General features: G+C 42.3%; 1 protein-coding gene across 1 annotated transcript in view; it reads left to right on the forward strand.

Annotated features, from left to right (window-relative positions):
• Positions 1-423: 423 nt before the first annotated feature.
• The window catches only part of htr2aa (5-hydroxytryptamine (serotonin) receptor 2A, genome duplicate a), a 29892-nt gene continuing 14166 nt past the window's right edge, over positions 424-16149 (forward strand). The window contains exon 1 of the mRNA XM_057335255.1: positions 424-1244. Within this exon, the coding sequence (XP_057191238.1) occupies positions 767-1244 (478 nt within the window). The 5' untranslated portion in view covers positions 424-766. The remainder of the gene's footprint in view (positions 1245-16149) is intronic.

The raw sequence follows: 16149 nt of genomic DNA on the forward strand, positions 1-16149 counted from the left end.
AGGTAGGTGATGCTGGAGAGCTAATAGTAAGTTTATGTACGTATTCATAATTTTGGATAGATTTGCATTTATCACATTTTCATTATGCCTTTAGCAATTGGAGTGTGTACTGTGTGTTGCCTGTCACGTTAAATAAACTCCCTTCTTCATCTTGCTAGTTGCAGACACAGGTGCAGAAAAAAGAGGCAACACCAGGGGAACTTACACTAAACCCCTGACTCACACCTCTCTCTCTCTCTCTCTCTCTCTCTCTCTCTCTCTCTCTCTCTCTCTCTCTCTCTCTCTCTCTCAGCACAGCTGGCTTGAACAGAATGATCATTGGCTTGAGGAAGACCAGAATCTCAAGGCTCTGTACACAGCCTGAGCAAAGGGAGAGAGAGAGAGAGAGAGAGAGAGAGAGAGAGAGAGAGAGAGAGAGTGCGCACGACTGTCAGGTCACCCAGCTCATAAAATCTGTTGTGTTCTGACAGAGAACGGCAAGGAGGAGACTTCCCTTAACAGACAGAACAAACACACATAAATGCTGGAATTATGGGAACAGCACTCCATCTCCTGTGTTCTTCAATTTTCCTGCTTTTTCGGTGACAGAAAAAGACACTTGCTGAGTTGAAATCTGTAGCAAGCGTGTCTTCTTTGACATCAGTCAAAGAGGACTGAACGAAACAAACACGCTTTTATGAAAGATGCCATGAAGAAAAGGGGATCCATCACATCATTTGGGAGAACTTGGGAGGTAACACTTTTTGAGCATTTTGAGAGTCTTTGAATGCTAATAAGGGACAGTATGAACTTGAATGTCAACATTTCAAAACTTGTGCCAAAAACTGTCTTCACCTCAAATTTGATGCCGTTTGATGACTGGACACCCAGCCCAGACATCATGCTGGGTAATGCGGTTCATAACAGTTCATATGGTTGTAACAGAAGCTTGGCTGAAACCGAAGCATCTCTCTTTCCTAATCTATCAAGCAGTGGAACTTCCAGTGAACGGACAGAACTCCTGTCGTGGCAAAGGTGCAACGGTGAGACGAGCAAACAGGAGTTAGCTCAAAAAAACTGGGCTGCACTGTTGATCTTGGTTGTGGTCATTGTTACGGTTACTGGAAACATCTTAGTAATCATGGCTGTCAATCTGGAACGAAAACTGCAAAATGCCACCAATTACTTCCTCATGTCACTGGCAGTGGCAGATATGCTACTGGGACTTCTGGTCATGCCTGTCTCCATGGTGACTATTGTGTATGGTGAGTCTGTTTTCATTTTCATAACAATATTAGGTGTGCGCTGTTGTGACTAATGGACAATTTTGCGTTATGAATGTGGGCTAATGTATGTGTGTCCAATTTGGAGGCAGTGTCACGTGACATTTTTGTTTAGAATAGAGGGCGTTAATTGACGTCACTTTCCCACGTGAACACGCCCCGGGACACGTTTACTTGAGTGGTAAAACACTCAGCAAAATGGGTACTTTCAATAGGAGAAATAAAGAAACCGGGATTAAAACACACAATTATTTGCTGAAATTACAAGCAGCTGGTCTCGACGGTGATCCTTACGACTTCCCTACGACTTCCCTACGACTTACAAAGGAATCAGGTGTTCTTGGATACTCAAATGTTGCGCGAAATCGCATTTCCTGATATTGTAACCATTCATTTGCGTGTTTTACCACTCAAGGGGGCACGTTCCGGGGTGTTCATGTGGGAAAGTGACTACGCGTGCTTACCCTCTATTGATAAGCTGTACATAGTGATTGACCTGTGAAACAACAGAGGCGTGAGTGTCAGGACATCTGCATAACTGTTGTTTCCAACCTGGTCTAACTCTTTTTGCAGTGCCACAAAATACCTACCATCAGGTACATATTGCAACCCGGCATCACTATTTCCAACAACAGTAACGTTAACATCACCATACTATATTATATTGGGGTGTAATGATTTTGAATTTAATCAGATGTTGTATTTTGTGTGCGTTTATTATTTCGTAAGCACAATTTAGACGTATTTTAGCACGTAACCCGCCCCTAAACCTAACAGTTTGTATGTTATACAATATAAAACACAACGCATAGCAGGAAGATACGGCTACGTATGCTGTTTATTCAAAAAGTACAATTATTCCAAGTGTTCCAAGGCCAAAGAACAGACCCGAAAGCGATCCCCTTCTCCGTTTGCCATAAAACTCTGATCTCGGACCCGCTGCACACAGTGACAGAATAAAAAAATTGCCGACGGTGTGTGAACGTCATGTCAGTGTGTCTTGTGACTGGTTGTGTCATTACGCTAGCTAATGTTATAAAATGGCACTGGCTGTCCCGCTCCGATTGCGTCACGCTCTAACCTTGAGCGTACATGACTGGGTGCATTCCTGGAGCGCGATCGTCAGCAATTAAAACCTGCGGTGCTCACAAAATGATATCGTATGGCTTTGGAAGACTCGAAACGCAACGAGACCTGTTTGTAATGCTTTTACATTGTTTTTGGTCAGTGTTTGCAATAAATACGCATGTCTGACTTTTCTATTTCTATTTTCTATCTAGTTTATATCAGCTCTCATTGAGTAAATTTATAAGTGTATTGAAAGATATTGATGTTATCCAAGTTTCCATTATCCCCAAAAAGTTAAATACATACATAAGTGACTGAACATATTATTATGCATATATTCATCACACCCAAGCTTGAAAAAGACATGATTGGACCAGGGAAGATGTGATGTCACAACCATGAAATACAAATCATTGGTTTCATGATGCTGATATTCAGAAAAAAAAAACAAGAGTGAAACAGTGGCGATAATATAATATTTCAATGTGAATTTTTAATAATCTATCCACACTGGTGATAGAAACATTTATCATGGCATAGCATAACAGTTTTTAATAAGTAGTGTCAAGTCATAATTTTTGAACAAAATTTACTCTTGGAAAAATATGTATTCACAAAAGTATAGTCGTGGACGAAAGTATTGGCAGTGACATAAATGCTGTGTTTTGCAAAGTTTCTGCTTAAGCTGTTGTGGTGTTCATTTATTCACATTGTTTATAGATTATTATGCAGAATGATCAGATGCATTTTAAATAATTACAAAAAACTCCCAGATGCCAATCCCATATAGTGAACATGTGGTCAATCCTCAAAAAGCGAGTGGATAAGCAGAAGCTAACAAATTGTGTTCATCTCAAAGCACTAATAAGGCAAGAAAGGATCGGCATCAGTCAGGATTTGGCTCAGAAGCTAATATCCAGCATGCCAGAGCGAATTGCAGAGGTAATGAAAAATAAGGCCCAACACTGCAAATATTGACTCTTTACATATATTATGTTTTTGCCAATAAACGCCTTTAAAACTTAAGAAATGTTAACTTAAGATATCCAGTATACCATAGAAACATGTGGCAAAATAAGCTACAAATACAGAAGCAGCAAACCTTGCAAACACAAAATTTATGTCACTGCCAGTACTTTTGGCCACGACTGTAGTATTAAAAGTCAAGAAAACATGTGACCAGTCTATGAAAACCCAGCTTTTTTGTGATTTGCTGTTTTCTACATAAACTCATCCTAGTGTAAAGAACATATAACCTTGATAAAATAAAAAATTAACATCTTTAATATTGACTGATTAAGGCCATGTCAAACATTGAAATCCTTTGTTGCTCAAAAATTTTCTCAAAATTAGATTTTCACAGACTGTCACGATTTACCTTTGAAACACTCTGCTTTCTTGCTCAGCCTTAAAATAAACCAACAAATAGTTGACAAGCTACACAGATGTAAGCGCTGACATTGTTTTGCTGTTTGATGCTTAATTTATGAACTTTTCCATGACAGAAGACATTTACACATGAATTTATTGGTTGTGGCAATCTGTTATAAAACCTAAATTATTAAATAACATTGTTTAGGAAGGATATATGGTAATGATGAGTTTGTGTTGTGTTTCATGTTGTTTTTATCATGTTTTGATTCATTAACTGTTTTGTTTCAGAAGTAAATGTTAATTCCTCTGTAATTTGTTATTTGTGTACACGAGGGGTGTCGTAATTGATCATTAGTGGCCTTGTGTACACTGACAAATTTATTTTAATGCAAACTGCTAGCTGGCTGAGACTGAAGAAGATTTTAATTGCTGCTGTATTTTTATAATGAGACCCACCACATGAAAAATGCATCATTTATAACTAGAAATAATACATTACAAAGCTTTGATATGAACTATGTGTTGAAGATGTGTTAGAGAGAGGAAAGATGGTTTTGATGAAGCTTGACAGTGAAATGTTGTTGTCACGTGTCACGCTGCACTTCAGACTGTTGTCACTGTGCCAAAGCAGCGGCTTTGAAGAATTCTCGCTCTTTCTCTGTTCCCCTCTGCATTTGCATTGTTGTATTAGCAGTATTATTCAGGTTCTGGGTGTGAATAAATGTCACGTTTCAGGACAGAGTCCCAGATTACAGCTTAAACCTCATTAGCATTAACGTGGTGTGTGTGTTAGCAGAACGACCCTCACAGCTTTTTAAATGGACGGACAAAAGATTGAATTACATGCAATGATGTGAATAGAACATTTGAAATTGTGTCATTATTTTTTCATGGTTATCCTCTGAATTGATGCTATTCATATTCGCTGGATTCTTGTGAGACTCCTCAGCACTTCACCTGTATTTTATAAAGTGTTCTGTCTTTGTTTCTTGAATGCTTGAGTACCTCTCGGTTTTGGTTGTACAGGAAAAATGGCATTATTGCGGTTCCATTTTTATGCACCTTTTGTTTTGCCAGTTAATTGACTTAATTAAACTCTTTCTCCTTTTGTTTGATGGTTGAGTCACCCTCTGTCTGCGCCTCTATCTTTTTTCTCTCTCCTAATCTCTCTCACACACACAGACTTTAAAACAACCTCTCATTGACGCAGTGGTTTCAATACTGAGATAATGATATCAACGAAACACGTCCCCTTAAATTCTCACATAAACCCGTTGACATTATTAGATTTAAAGGGATGAAAAAAATTCTGTCATCATGTACTCTCACTCCTGTCATTCCAAACCTGTAGACTTTCTTTCTGTTATAGAACACAAAAGAAGATATTTTGAAGAACGTTGGTAACCAAACAACATTTGCCCCTATTGACTTCCACTGTAAGACACAAAACCACTGAGGGATTTCTCAAAATATCTTCTTTTGTGTTCCACAGAAGAAAAAAGTCATTCAAGTCTGGAATGACATGAGGGAGAATAAATGATGACAGAATTTTATAACTGGGTGAACTACCCCTTTAATGCAACACAATTTGGACATATAAGTCAATTTAATTCTAAGCTAATAATATTATGGAGCATTGATGAATGATACCTTAAATTTAGTTAATGCGACATTTATAAGCAATCCGAAGCATAGTGGAGGTGGAATGAATGCAAATTTAGACAGCAGAATATTACAAAGACTTACAGTACGTGTTGACTTGTGAAACTAACGAACTTTAGCCACAGCAGCAAAACTGTAAGATGGCGTGACAGAAATATACCGTAAAATAATATTTTCATGTAAAATTATAGGATATAAGGAAATATTAGGAATTGTTTTCCTCGTTTTTCTTGTAAATTTGCTGTCTTTTTCTGTAATTTTTCCGTTTTTCCAATTTTTTTGACTGTGTTTCAAAAAGAAACTGTAAAAAATAAAATCTTCTGGGAAATTTTCTGGGTGCCAGAAGTAAACTGTAAATTAATTTGTTTTCCTGTAAATTTACATGTTTTTCCTGTTTTTCTTGTAAATTTGCTGCCCTTTTCTGTAATTTTATGTTGTTTGACTGTATTTCAAAAATACATTCAAAAAAATCTGTAAAAAACAGTCAAATTAATTTTTTTTACATTTTACCTGGAAAATCTGTTAAAAAAACCTGAAAATTCTGTACAATTACGTTTTTTTACAGTGAATGCTTAAGCAACCTCCCCTGGCAAAATGGCACTGTTTTGCACTGGCAAGCACCACCTACATTTTCATCAGAGAATATAGTCTTGTTCATTATGTTTAGATTAAGCTGCTCGAGTGCCCCTTTGATAGAGCGACAATCAACGTTTCTTTGAATTGGTAATGGATCGATTTAGCAGCCAGCTGCTCTATACTGTGCCAGCAATCGCCCCATGCAGCCACAGAAAAAAGCTATTAACTATAATACTATGGCCTGCTCCTCAAGTGACTTATTGTATGTGCACAGATTTTCTTAAAGAGAAAACAAAGTCAAAATCATTGTACATATAATTAAGAGAGCTAAATAAGATTATATAATATTCCTGTAGTTCACTTGGTACAGAGTGGCGCTGGCAACACCCCAATTAAATGTATAGCTTGAACTGTAAATCACTTTGAATAAATGTGTTTGTCCAATGCATGTGTGTAATGTAATGTTATAAATATATCCTATTAATATGAATGGGAATGCTACAGGGGTAGCTTTCCTTATGTTTCATAGACCTCCTTGAAATTATTCAATGCAAAATGTATATCAAAATAACTCAAAGGCATCACTGTCTGCAGGGTTTAACAGTATGCACAAGAGAGCCAAATTTAATTTAATCTGTCATTTACACAAGCCGTTTCATTCTCTGCTTGTATATTATCACCTGTTGTGAGAGAATGTCACTCTAGAGCCCACAGAGAACATTTGGAGAACACAAGGATCGGTCTCTGGAGAAATACTGGAGAAAAAAACACAGACGCATGCCACTCAGCTTAGAAAAGAGCAGTGAGATTTCTGAAGAGAGCGACATAGCACATAACGTAGAGAGCAACACCACAGTGGACAGAGATGTTAAAATAGTACAGAGGAATCACGCCTGAAGCAGCAGATGTGATCAAATCAGAGAGGGACTCCCATTGAGCCTCGGAAATGTGATGACGTACTAGAGCTGTGACGAAAGACACACTGAGTAATTGATGGTTAAATATAGTGCTGAGCAAAACAGGTATGAACAAATGTGTGTGTGTTTGTGTGGGTCAATGCACATGTATGTGGTCTACAGGCTAATAAATCAATTCTCACGTCAATGTTTTTGAAAAGAAATGTACGCCATGACAGGCAGTTAAACAATAAAGCCCAATATGAATAATTATAATTAATAATATATACAATTGTTAATAATAATAATCCTGAAAATATATAATCAAATCATGTAATATGTATTATTTAACCATCTATCTATTCATAGGGTATTTATGGTTTATAGTTCACATTAATATACACTGCTGCTACAGGTGTACCAGGTTTATTTTACAATAGCAAATATGCACCATATCCAATCAGAATTTGGTATTAACTGTTAATTTTATAATGATCTACCCTGAAGTTTTGGTTCATTGATAATGAAATTCCGGGGGCATCTACAATCTCAGTCATAACAGATTTTCAGCTTTTCATCTTCCTTTTGTAGTTGTTTATTATTCTTCATCATACCTCTTTTGTTTCTGTTTATTTTTCCATAGCACTGGATGGAGTGACAGTGGGGGAAGCCAAAACAAACAGGTTCAGAATATACACAGACACTAATTCCCCCCCATTCCCTAAACCCCTCAATCTCTACACTGGCTCCACAGCAGAGCTCCGGCATAATCCTCTGCCACATCATGTCACCATGACGATAGAGTGTTCCAGAACAGCCCTCAAAGCTCAATAGCTGCTGTTAATGCAGCATTGATGGTTCCCTGACACAGGTGGTCTCTACGTTGCCACGGCGCTCACCGACTAAAAGAGGAGTGACTTAATGAGCAGCACGAAGGGCTAATGACGAGCATCTGTGTACTGAAATATATCATTCATTTCATTCTCATTAGGGTCTGGCCACTTCAAGTACTTGACACCTGTTTCATACGTGTAATGGCTGCTTAACTATTCTCATTGGAGGGTAAATCTACATTATAGATTCGCAGAGGGGTAATATCTCCTGGTCAAGAATAACCTTGTCTGGTTCTTAAATGTCAGCCCTAATGATAATCTAGAAACTGGACGATTAAAAGAAATTATAATTCTTCACCCAAGATGGTCCAAGTTTGAATATGTGTGTGATACGAGGTTTAAGAGCAACAACACATAACCACACAAAATTTCAAAAAAGTTTCAGATGTGTAGCACATGAGTCATGAAGAATATTTTTCTGTTACATTTAGAGTGCTTTTTTTCAAATCGATCTTATATATCTGTTTTATTTTTCCCCAAATTCCATTTAATTTTTTCGCAAAATCGTTTTTTCCTTTTGCCTGGATTCTGTGTTTTCCATTTTTTGTCCACATGAAACAATACTTTAGTAAACTATAGTATTTACTCATAAACTATAGTAAAATACCTAGATACTACAGTGTTTTTGAACCTTACGGGAAAAAATCATAAAATAGGACATAATGTATACAACTATGGTAATCTAAACCAGTTAGCAGCACATTTCATGTTTTTTCATTTTTTTTTTTTTTTTAAGTCTACAACATGTAAGTAGTATTTTGATCATTTTACTAGCACATTTACTTTAATTTACTGAAGGAAATAATATACCGTTTTTTTCACGAGGGTGTGTCATAAATTTAAGTAAACTGGATTTTTATTTTGACGGGTCGAGGCAAAGACCATAGATATCAAAACTAGATGCCGCATTAGCATCTGTTTCTCCGGGTTGCTGTACGTAGGTCGTCCACCATATTGGAACTGTGCGAGTCCGTCTGTGTTGCCAAGTCTGTGGCTTTTGCGTGAATTGGGTTAAAATTGTAACTGTTGCTCCTGTTTGTTTTATCCACGGGTTGGGAGTGGAAGAATTTTGTTATATAGCCGTCAATCTTAAGATGATTTTATTTATGAATGTTAAAGGAGCGATGAATTAAGACATCAATTTTAACCCGTGCTTTTGTTATATAAGAGGGAATATAACAAAAGCACGTGTTAAAATTGATGTCTTAATTCATCGCTCCTTTAACATTCATAAATAAAATCATTTTAAGATTGACGGCTATATAACAAAATTATTCAAGCAAACATCCTGTAAGTGTCCTTTAACATTCATAAATAAAATCATCTTAAGATTGATGGCTATATAACAAAATTCTTCAAGCAAACATCCTGTAAGTGTCAGAACTGAAAACGCCCTTGTTACTGAGATTACAACTGTTATTGACACCAGGCCCAGCAAACGCCAGGTCCTGGAATGCACATATCTGTGACGTCATTGATAGGTTGAACACCGCCTCCACAGAAGAATATCAATGACTACTTCTCTAGCCCTGCCCACTGGTTCGCGCATGACAGTACTGAAGTAACACAAGTTGCGCGGAACCAGATAGAGCGAGCAAGCAATAAACATGCCGTTAAGATCGCAAAATATTGTGGAGTCAGTGCCTGGTTGTGGAAGAACACAGTCGCTGCATAACCTTCCTTCGGATTCCGACATTAGTAATGCGTGGTTGAAGTTTATTTTTAAAGACATTCCAGCTCACGTGGGTAAAACATTACTGCGGATTCCTTTGTGAACAAGGCACAGATCGACGCTGGATTTGCGGAGAGACTAAAATTAAAAAGCAGTGCTGTGCCGTGCCGTCAATATTGGATCCGATAGAAATATGGCACAGCAATCTTATATGAGTACAACATTTTTGTACTATGCGTCACTATTGCTTTGTTAGAGATCACTTGATATGCCCTGAGCCCTATTCGCACAAGTCCCTGTCCCTATTCGGATTAGTATTACCTGGAGACCTATAGTCATTTTTAATAATTGCAGAGGTTGTCTGTGATCGTAATCCCATGTGAATCGGCCATGTCTGTAATTTGTAAAGTAAAAATTTCCCCACATATTACCTACCATATTTTGATGAACAACAAGGTCCTGTGATAATATTAGTCCCGTGCGAATCGGCGAATCGAATCGTTGTGATTTGGCGGGCTCATATATCATTTTTCAAGGTTTTATACACCGTTTGCAAATAATGGAGGCTGTTTTGAAGTGTTTTGGTATTATTTCGGGTGCTGGGTCATATCCATAAGTTACCGGGAGTCTCCCGTTTGTTTATTTATCATGGATACTCTCGTAACATTTGAGACCCGCGATCGCGGTGATCTTCTGTCCGGTTCACGTTCACGGGTCTCAAATGCTGATAGGTACGGATATCATTAAACACCATACAACTATAGGCTATACAAACTATACGCAAAGCCTTGCCATCACATCCGGGAAATAAATCAGTAAATTTGAGTAAAATCACAGGCTTCATTTATCCTGTGCGAATGCGTCACATGAAATACAGATGTGGGGAGGTCATTTATAAATCACACAAGGTCCCCAGATAATACTAATCCCGTGCGAATACGGCGAATGTGTAACCTAACGTTACGTCTCTAACCAAATTCACAGAAGGCTCCAACTCAGTTTATTACGCAAACTGCTATCCAATCATGGCAGTGGGCAATGCGGCACGCCCATTAAAACAGAGCGTTTGTCGAGCCGGCCTCAAAACCCGGGTAGAAAATAGCCTATTACTTATTGATTTTGATGTTTCTGAATGTAAAAACCACACGAACGTCATAAGTAGACCTCATACAACAGTATAAAACAATTAACACGGCCAGTTCATGACACCTTTAAGCTCTGTTATTTGGACTAGGGACGTTAGACTCGTGATGAATGATTTTGTTTCGCAGATCTGGCAACCCTGCCAAGCCGGTCCGTTAACACTCAAGACTAAGCTGACTGTGCACGATTATGAAAACATATTTGTTGTTGTGCAAACTCAAACATTATATTTGCTACACTAACACATGACAACAACGAAAGGGTATCCAATTTTTTGGGACTTAAAATGAACAGCCATGGCTGCGCAGGTGTTGAGGCATTCTAGCAAACTATGAGTGAAGCCAGTGGACTGTTCCAAGATGGTGGACGTGTCTACGTGCCTGGAGCGCTTGAATGGTGCATCTAGTTTTGATATCTTTGGCAAAGACCTTTTCAGTACATGTTTGACAGTAGCTTTTCTCAAATGAAATGGTAAAGTGCTCGTGAAGTAATCTCTCTGGAGAAGCAGTTTCTTGTGTTCATAACAACATAAACAAATGTTATATAGCCCGAACTTAATTTCCGGTAGACCTCTGCAAAGAAACAATAACTGTCAAGTAGTTTTAATTTAATTTAATACAATTAATATACAATAAAATATTAACAAAATTTAATAATATATCAATTAAATATAAAATAAATGTTTATATTATAACCAAACACAGACCGGAAGTTAGGGCTAGCATGTGCGTCCCATGAAAATGTCTATAGTGAGTCGCAGATGCTGAATATGTCACAAACACCACACTGCCCCACTCATATTCACTCTAATTTGTGACCCTGGACAAAAAGTCCGTTTTGGGTCAGTTTTCCGAAATTAAGATTTAAACATCAACTGAAAGCTGAATGAATACGATTTCCATTGATGTATGGTTTGTTAGGATTGGACAACATTTGTCTAAGATACATTTAAAACTCTGGAATGTGAGGGTGCAAAAAAATCTAAATATTGAGAAAATCACCTTTGAAGTTAATCAGAGGCGCTGAAGCAGGCCTTTGCTAAGAAGAAACAGGTTTGTTTTAACACTCTCTATTGGCTTACCGCTGTAATGACGTTGTGGAGAGTAGATGTACCCGAAAGCGGACATTCTAAGCTTTACATAGATACCAAACGTGAGTGGGTAATTCCCAAAGAGCGGGCAGCAGCGAGTGAAGTTTTTAGGCATGTTTTTTGTTAGCGATTTTGCTGCATCCACTAGCAAAAACAAAGTTTTGATATATTTACAGTAGGAAATCTACAAAATATCTTCATGGGACATGATCTTTACTTACAGTTTTTTACAATTGCTATGACAATTTTTCCAATACTTTTAACAATTTTCCTAAACTCTTACTACAGTTATCACAACATCTAGCTGTGTAGGCAATACAATTAACACATTTCTTGTTGCTTTGACACAAATGCACACATTTAACATACATTTAATGCTTTACCTTTTTTAACACACAAGCTCAATAAAGACCAAAACAATGTATTTTTACTGCCAAATTACAAATGATTTCCCACTGTTTGTCAGAACAGATAACACCACGTTCTAAACCTAACGTATAGGCTATAAAGTCAAAGCAAACAGCTCTTTATATTGTGAATTACAACACAAATATATCACCTGTATTTTATTCCATTGCTAATGAGAAACAGCAAATTGAAGTTATGCAAATATTGTCACGGGTGGTGCGTGGAAGAACCCAGATGCAGGCAGGCAATGGCAATGACGGGGTTAACAGATATTTATTTAAACCAAAACAGAAACAAAACACCCACAATGGGGAAAAACTAAACTGAGAAAAAAGCAACAACCATAAAACAAAAACTTCCCACGAGGGGGCAAGACAGAACACGGTCAAAATTACAAGAATAATATAAACAATTACCAAAACTTGACGGGGAGCAGGAACAGAACGAACAAGGCACACAAGGAACGAAGTACACGCACTACAAACATAGTACAATACACGAGCACAGGACAAAGAAACAAGAGGGTATATATAGGTAAGACAAACGAGGGATAACGACATGGGGCAGGTGTAGAACATCAAACACTCAGGGAAAGATAACGAGGAAACGAGATGGCGGGAACAGAGACGAGACACTGGAGAGAAGTATATTATTGTCAAAAGGACAATAATATGTTTCTCTCCACACATAACCAAAGGCTTTGCATGCTCTGCTACAGGACCAAGAAAACATGACTAAATGAAGCAGAGCCATGACAGAAGCCCCCCCTTTAATGAGCACCTCCAGGTGCTCACCAAGGGGTAGACGGACGAGACAAGACGACTGGGACAGACAGGACAGGCAAAACAAAGAAAAAAAATCAAGGGCAGACAAGACACAAAAAACAGGACTAGGGTGGGACAGTAAAAATAACAAACAGGGAGGGGGGGTGGGGCCAAACAAGGGCCCATAGGGGGCAGTCCATGGGGGTGGGGAAAGTCCCAGTCCCCGGCTGCGCTCGAGGGCGCGGAGTCCTGGGGGACTTAGGAGGAGCCTGGGGGGGACAGTCTTTGCCCTGGGAGTCTCCCGGGCTTGGCGCGGACTGGGACCGGCTGGAAGGCCGGCTGGACAGGGCTTGACGCCGGCTGGAAGGCCGGCTGGACAGGCTTGAGCCGGCTGGAAGGCCGGCTGGACAGGGCTTGACGCCGGCTGGAAGGCCGGCTGGACAGGGCTTGACGCCGGCTGGATCACCGGCTGGAGCCGGCTGGATCACCGGATGGACGCCGGCTGGATCACCGGACTGGACGCCGGCTGGATCACCGGACTGGACGCCGGCTGGACACCGGACTGGACGCCGGCTGCCCGGACTGGACACCGGACTGGATGCCGGCTGCACCGGACTGGATGCCGGCTGCACCGGCCGGGAAGGAGACCACGCTGCCCGCCGTGCCTCTTCTTCTTCGCCAGCCACCCGCCTGTGGTCGGTGAGAAAGGATGGTACGGACGGCTGCTCCGGCTGGGACTCCTCGGAGGTGGACCCCCAGGACTCAGTCTCCCCCGCTTGCCACCAAGGCTACTGGTGGCGAGGCTGCAGGGGTGAGAGGAGCGGTGTGGCGATGCCTAAACCCCGATCTGCAGGGTCTGACCCTCCTGTATGGCGGCCAGCGGAGATGGGTGGTAGTTTCGTGTTGAGACCCTGGACTCCGGTCGGTTCATGACGTACCGCCACACGACATCGAAGTCCAGCGGTCTCAACGACCGCATCTCCGCCCGCGACAGGGGGTCCCTGAGACCGGCGTTAAAAAGCACCGCCACCTCCTCCTCCCCGAAGACATCCTCCTCTGCGGCATCCAGGAACCTATACAGATAGTCCTCGATGTCATCGTTCCCCTGACGAATGCCGCAGAGGAGGCGAGCCTGGTGGGACCGTCTCGTGCCCATGCTGCCTACTGGGTTCGTAGTGGCTCGTGTATTCTGTCACGGGTGGTGCGTGGAAGAACCCAGATGCAGGCAGGCAATGGCAATGACGGGGTTAACAGATATTTATTTAAACCAAAACAGAAACAAAACACCCACAATGGGGAAAAACTAAACGGAGGAAAAAGCAACAACCATAAAACAAAAACTTCCCACGAGGGGGCAAGACAGAACACGGTCAAAATTACAAGAATAATATAAACAATTACCAAAACTTGACGGGGAGCAGGAACGGAACGAAGTACACGCACTACAAACATAGTACAATACACGAGCACAGGACAAAGAAACAAGAGGGTATATATAGGTAAGACAAACGAGGGATAACGACATGGGGCAGGTGTAGAACACCAAACACTCAGGGAAAGATAATGAGGAAACGAGATGGCGGGAACAGAGACGAGACACTGGAGAGAATGTATATTATTGTCAAAAAGACAATAATATGTTTCTCTCCACACATAACCAAAGGCTTTGCCATGGCTCTGCTACAGGACCAAGAAAGACATGACTAAATGAAGCAGAGCCAGGAAAGAAGTGAGGCGGGATCGCCACTGCTCCCCCCGGAGGGGGAAGGGCTTCCGCAGGCGTATGCCCTACCGGCTGCCGGTCCCACACCTTGCCAGGATGCGGGCTGACACCGGTTCCGCGCATAGGTATTAGAACCTCACAGAGTTGTTGGGCATAGCCCAACCCGCAGCTCCGCAGATGTCTGCCAGGGAGGCGCCCTGAGCCAGCCACGAGGGGTGAACCTCACCCCCAATGGGCAGGAAAAGAGATCGGTATGCCCTAACGAGGGCATCCACGATCCAGTGCGCCAGCCTCTGTTCGGAGACAGCCCTCCTGCTGACCTCCGAAACAGACAAAGAGCTGCTCAGAGCTTCTAGGCTCTGCGTGTGGTGCAAGTAGAGGCGCCGTGCGCGTACTGGACACAGCACGGATAGGTTGGGTCTTCCTCCCCGGTGGGGAGCGCCTGCAGGTTCACCACCTGGTCTCTCAAGAGAGTGGTGGGAACCTTGGGCACGTAGCCGGGGCGGGGTCTCAAGATAACGTGAGAATCCCGGCCCCGAGTTCTAGGCAATCTGTGGACACGGAGGGTGCTTGCAGATCCCCTACCTCTTGGAGGTGAGCGCCATGCGGAAAACTGTCTTTATCAAGACTGAGAAAGAGCAGCAATCCCGAGAGGCTCGAAGGGGGCGGGGCCCACCACCTAGGTCGCAAGAGGGTACGGAGCGCGGAAAGGTGGTCACCCTCTCGCGCCCCTTAGGAACCTAATGACCAGGCCGTGCTGTCCCAGAGGCTACCCAGCACTTGGGTCATGATGAGCGGTCGTAGCGGCTACATACATTCCCAGTGTGGAGGGGGAGAGGTTACTCCCCCGCTCTCTTGAGGACGGGACAGCTCGTACCCGACCGAGCAACTCCGCGGGTCTTCTCGGTGAGAAGAGCACCAGGACGAGAAGAGGCGCCACCTATGGGCGTATAGCCGCCCAGTGGCCGAAGCCCTAGCCTGAGTGACGTCCCAACCGGACAGGGGGTGGGTCACTCAGGATCTCCTCATCCCGTCCAGACATGGAGACCAGGTTTTGCCTGGGATGCCGTAACATGCCCCTTCCCCTGGGGAAGCTGTTCGCCAGGGGGAGCGGCCAGGGGGGAGTTGTTGTCAGAGCCTCAGCTCCGAGAACCAAGTCCTGGTTAGGCCGAAGGGGCGTAACTAGTACCACTTGATGCTCCTCTTCCCTGGCCTTGCACAGGCCCTATGCAATGAGGCTCACTGGGGGGAAGCGTACTTCCGCTTGTCCCGTGGCCAGCTGTGCGCAAGGGCATCCGTGTCGAGGGTCCTCGGACAGGGAGTACCCAAGTGGACAATGGGAGGAGTTCGGGAAGGCAACAGGACCACCTGTGCCTGGCCAAACTGCCCCCAAATGAGCCGGCTGCGCGGGGAGGGAGTCGCCACTCTCCGCAAGGAGTCAACTGACGAGAGAGCACATCGGCTGTCTGGTTCAGGACGCCTGGGATGTGTGTGGCTCGCAGGGAGCTGATCACCTGCTGACTCCAGAGGAGGAGGCGTCGGGCGATTCATGTAAGCCCCCGACACTGCTTACCCGTTGCACACGGCACCCCTTAGGGTGTGTCGGCAGAAAAGCGTG

The sequence above is a fragment of the Triplophysa rosa genome, linkage group LG6 (genome assembly GCF_024868665.1).
Source record: "Triplophysa rosa linkage group LG6, Trosa_1v2, whole genome shotgun sequence".
In the NCBI taxonomy this organism is placed as follows: domain Eukaryota; kingdom Metazoa; phylum Chordata; class Actinopteri; order Cypriniformes; family Nemacheilidae; genus Triplophysa; species Triplophysa rosa.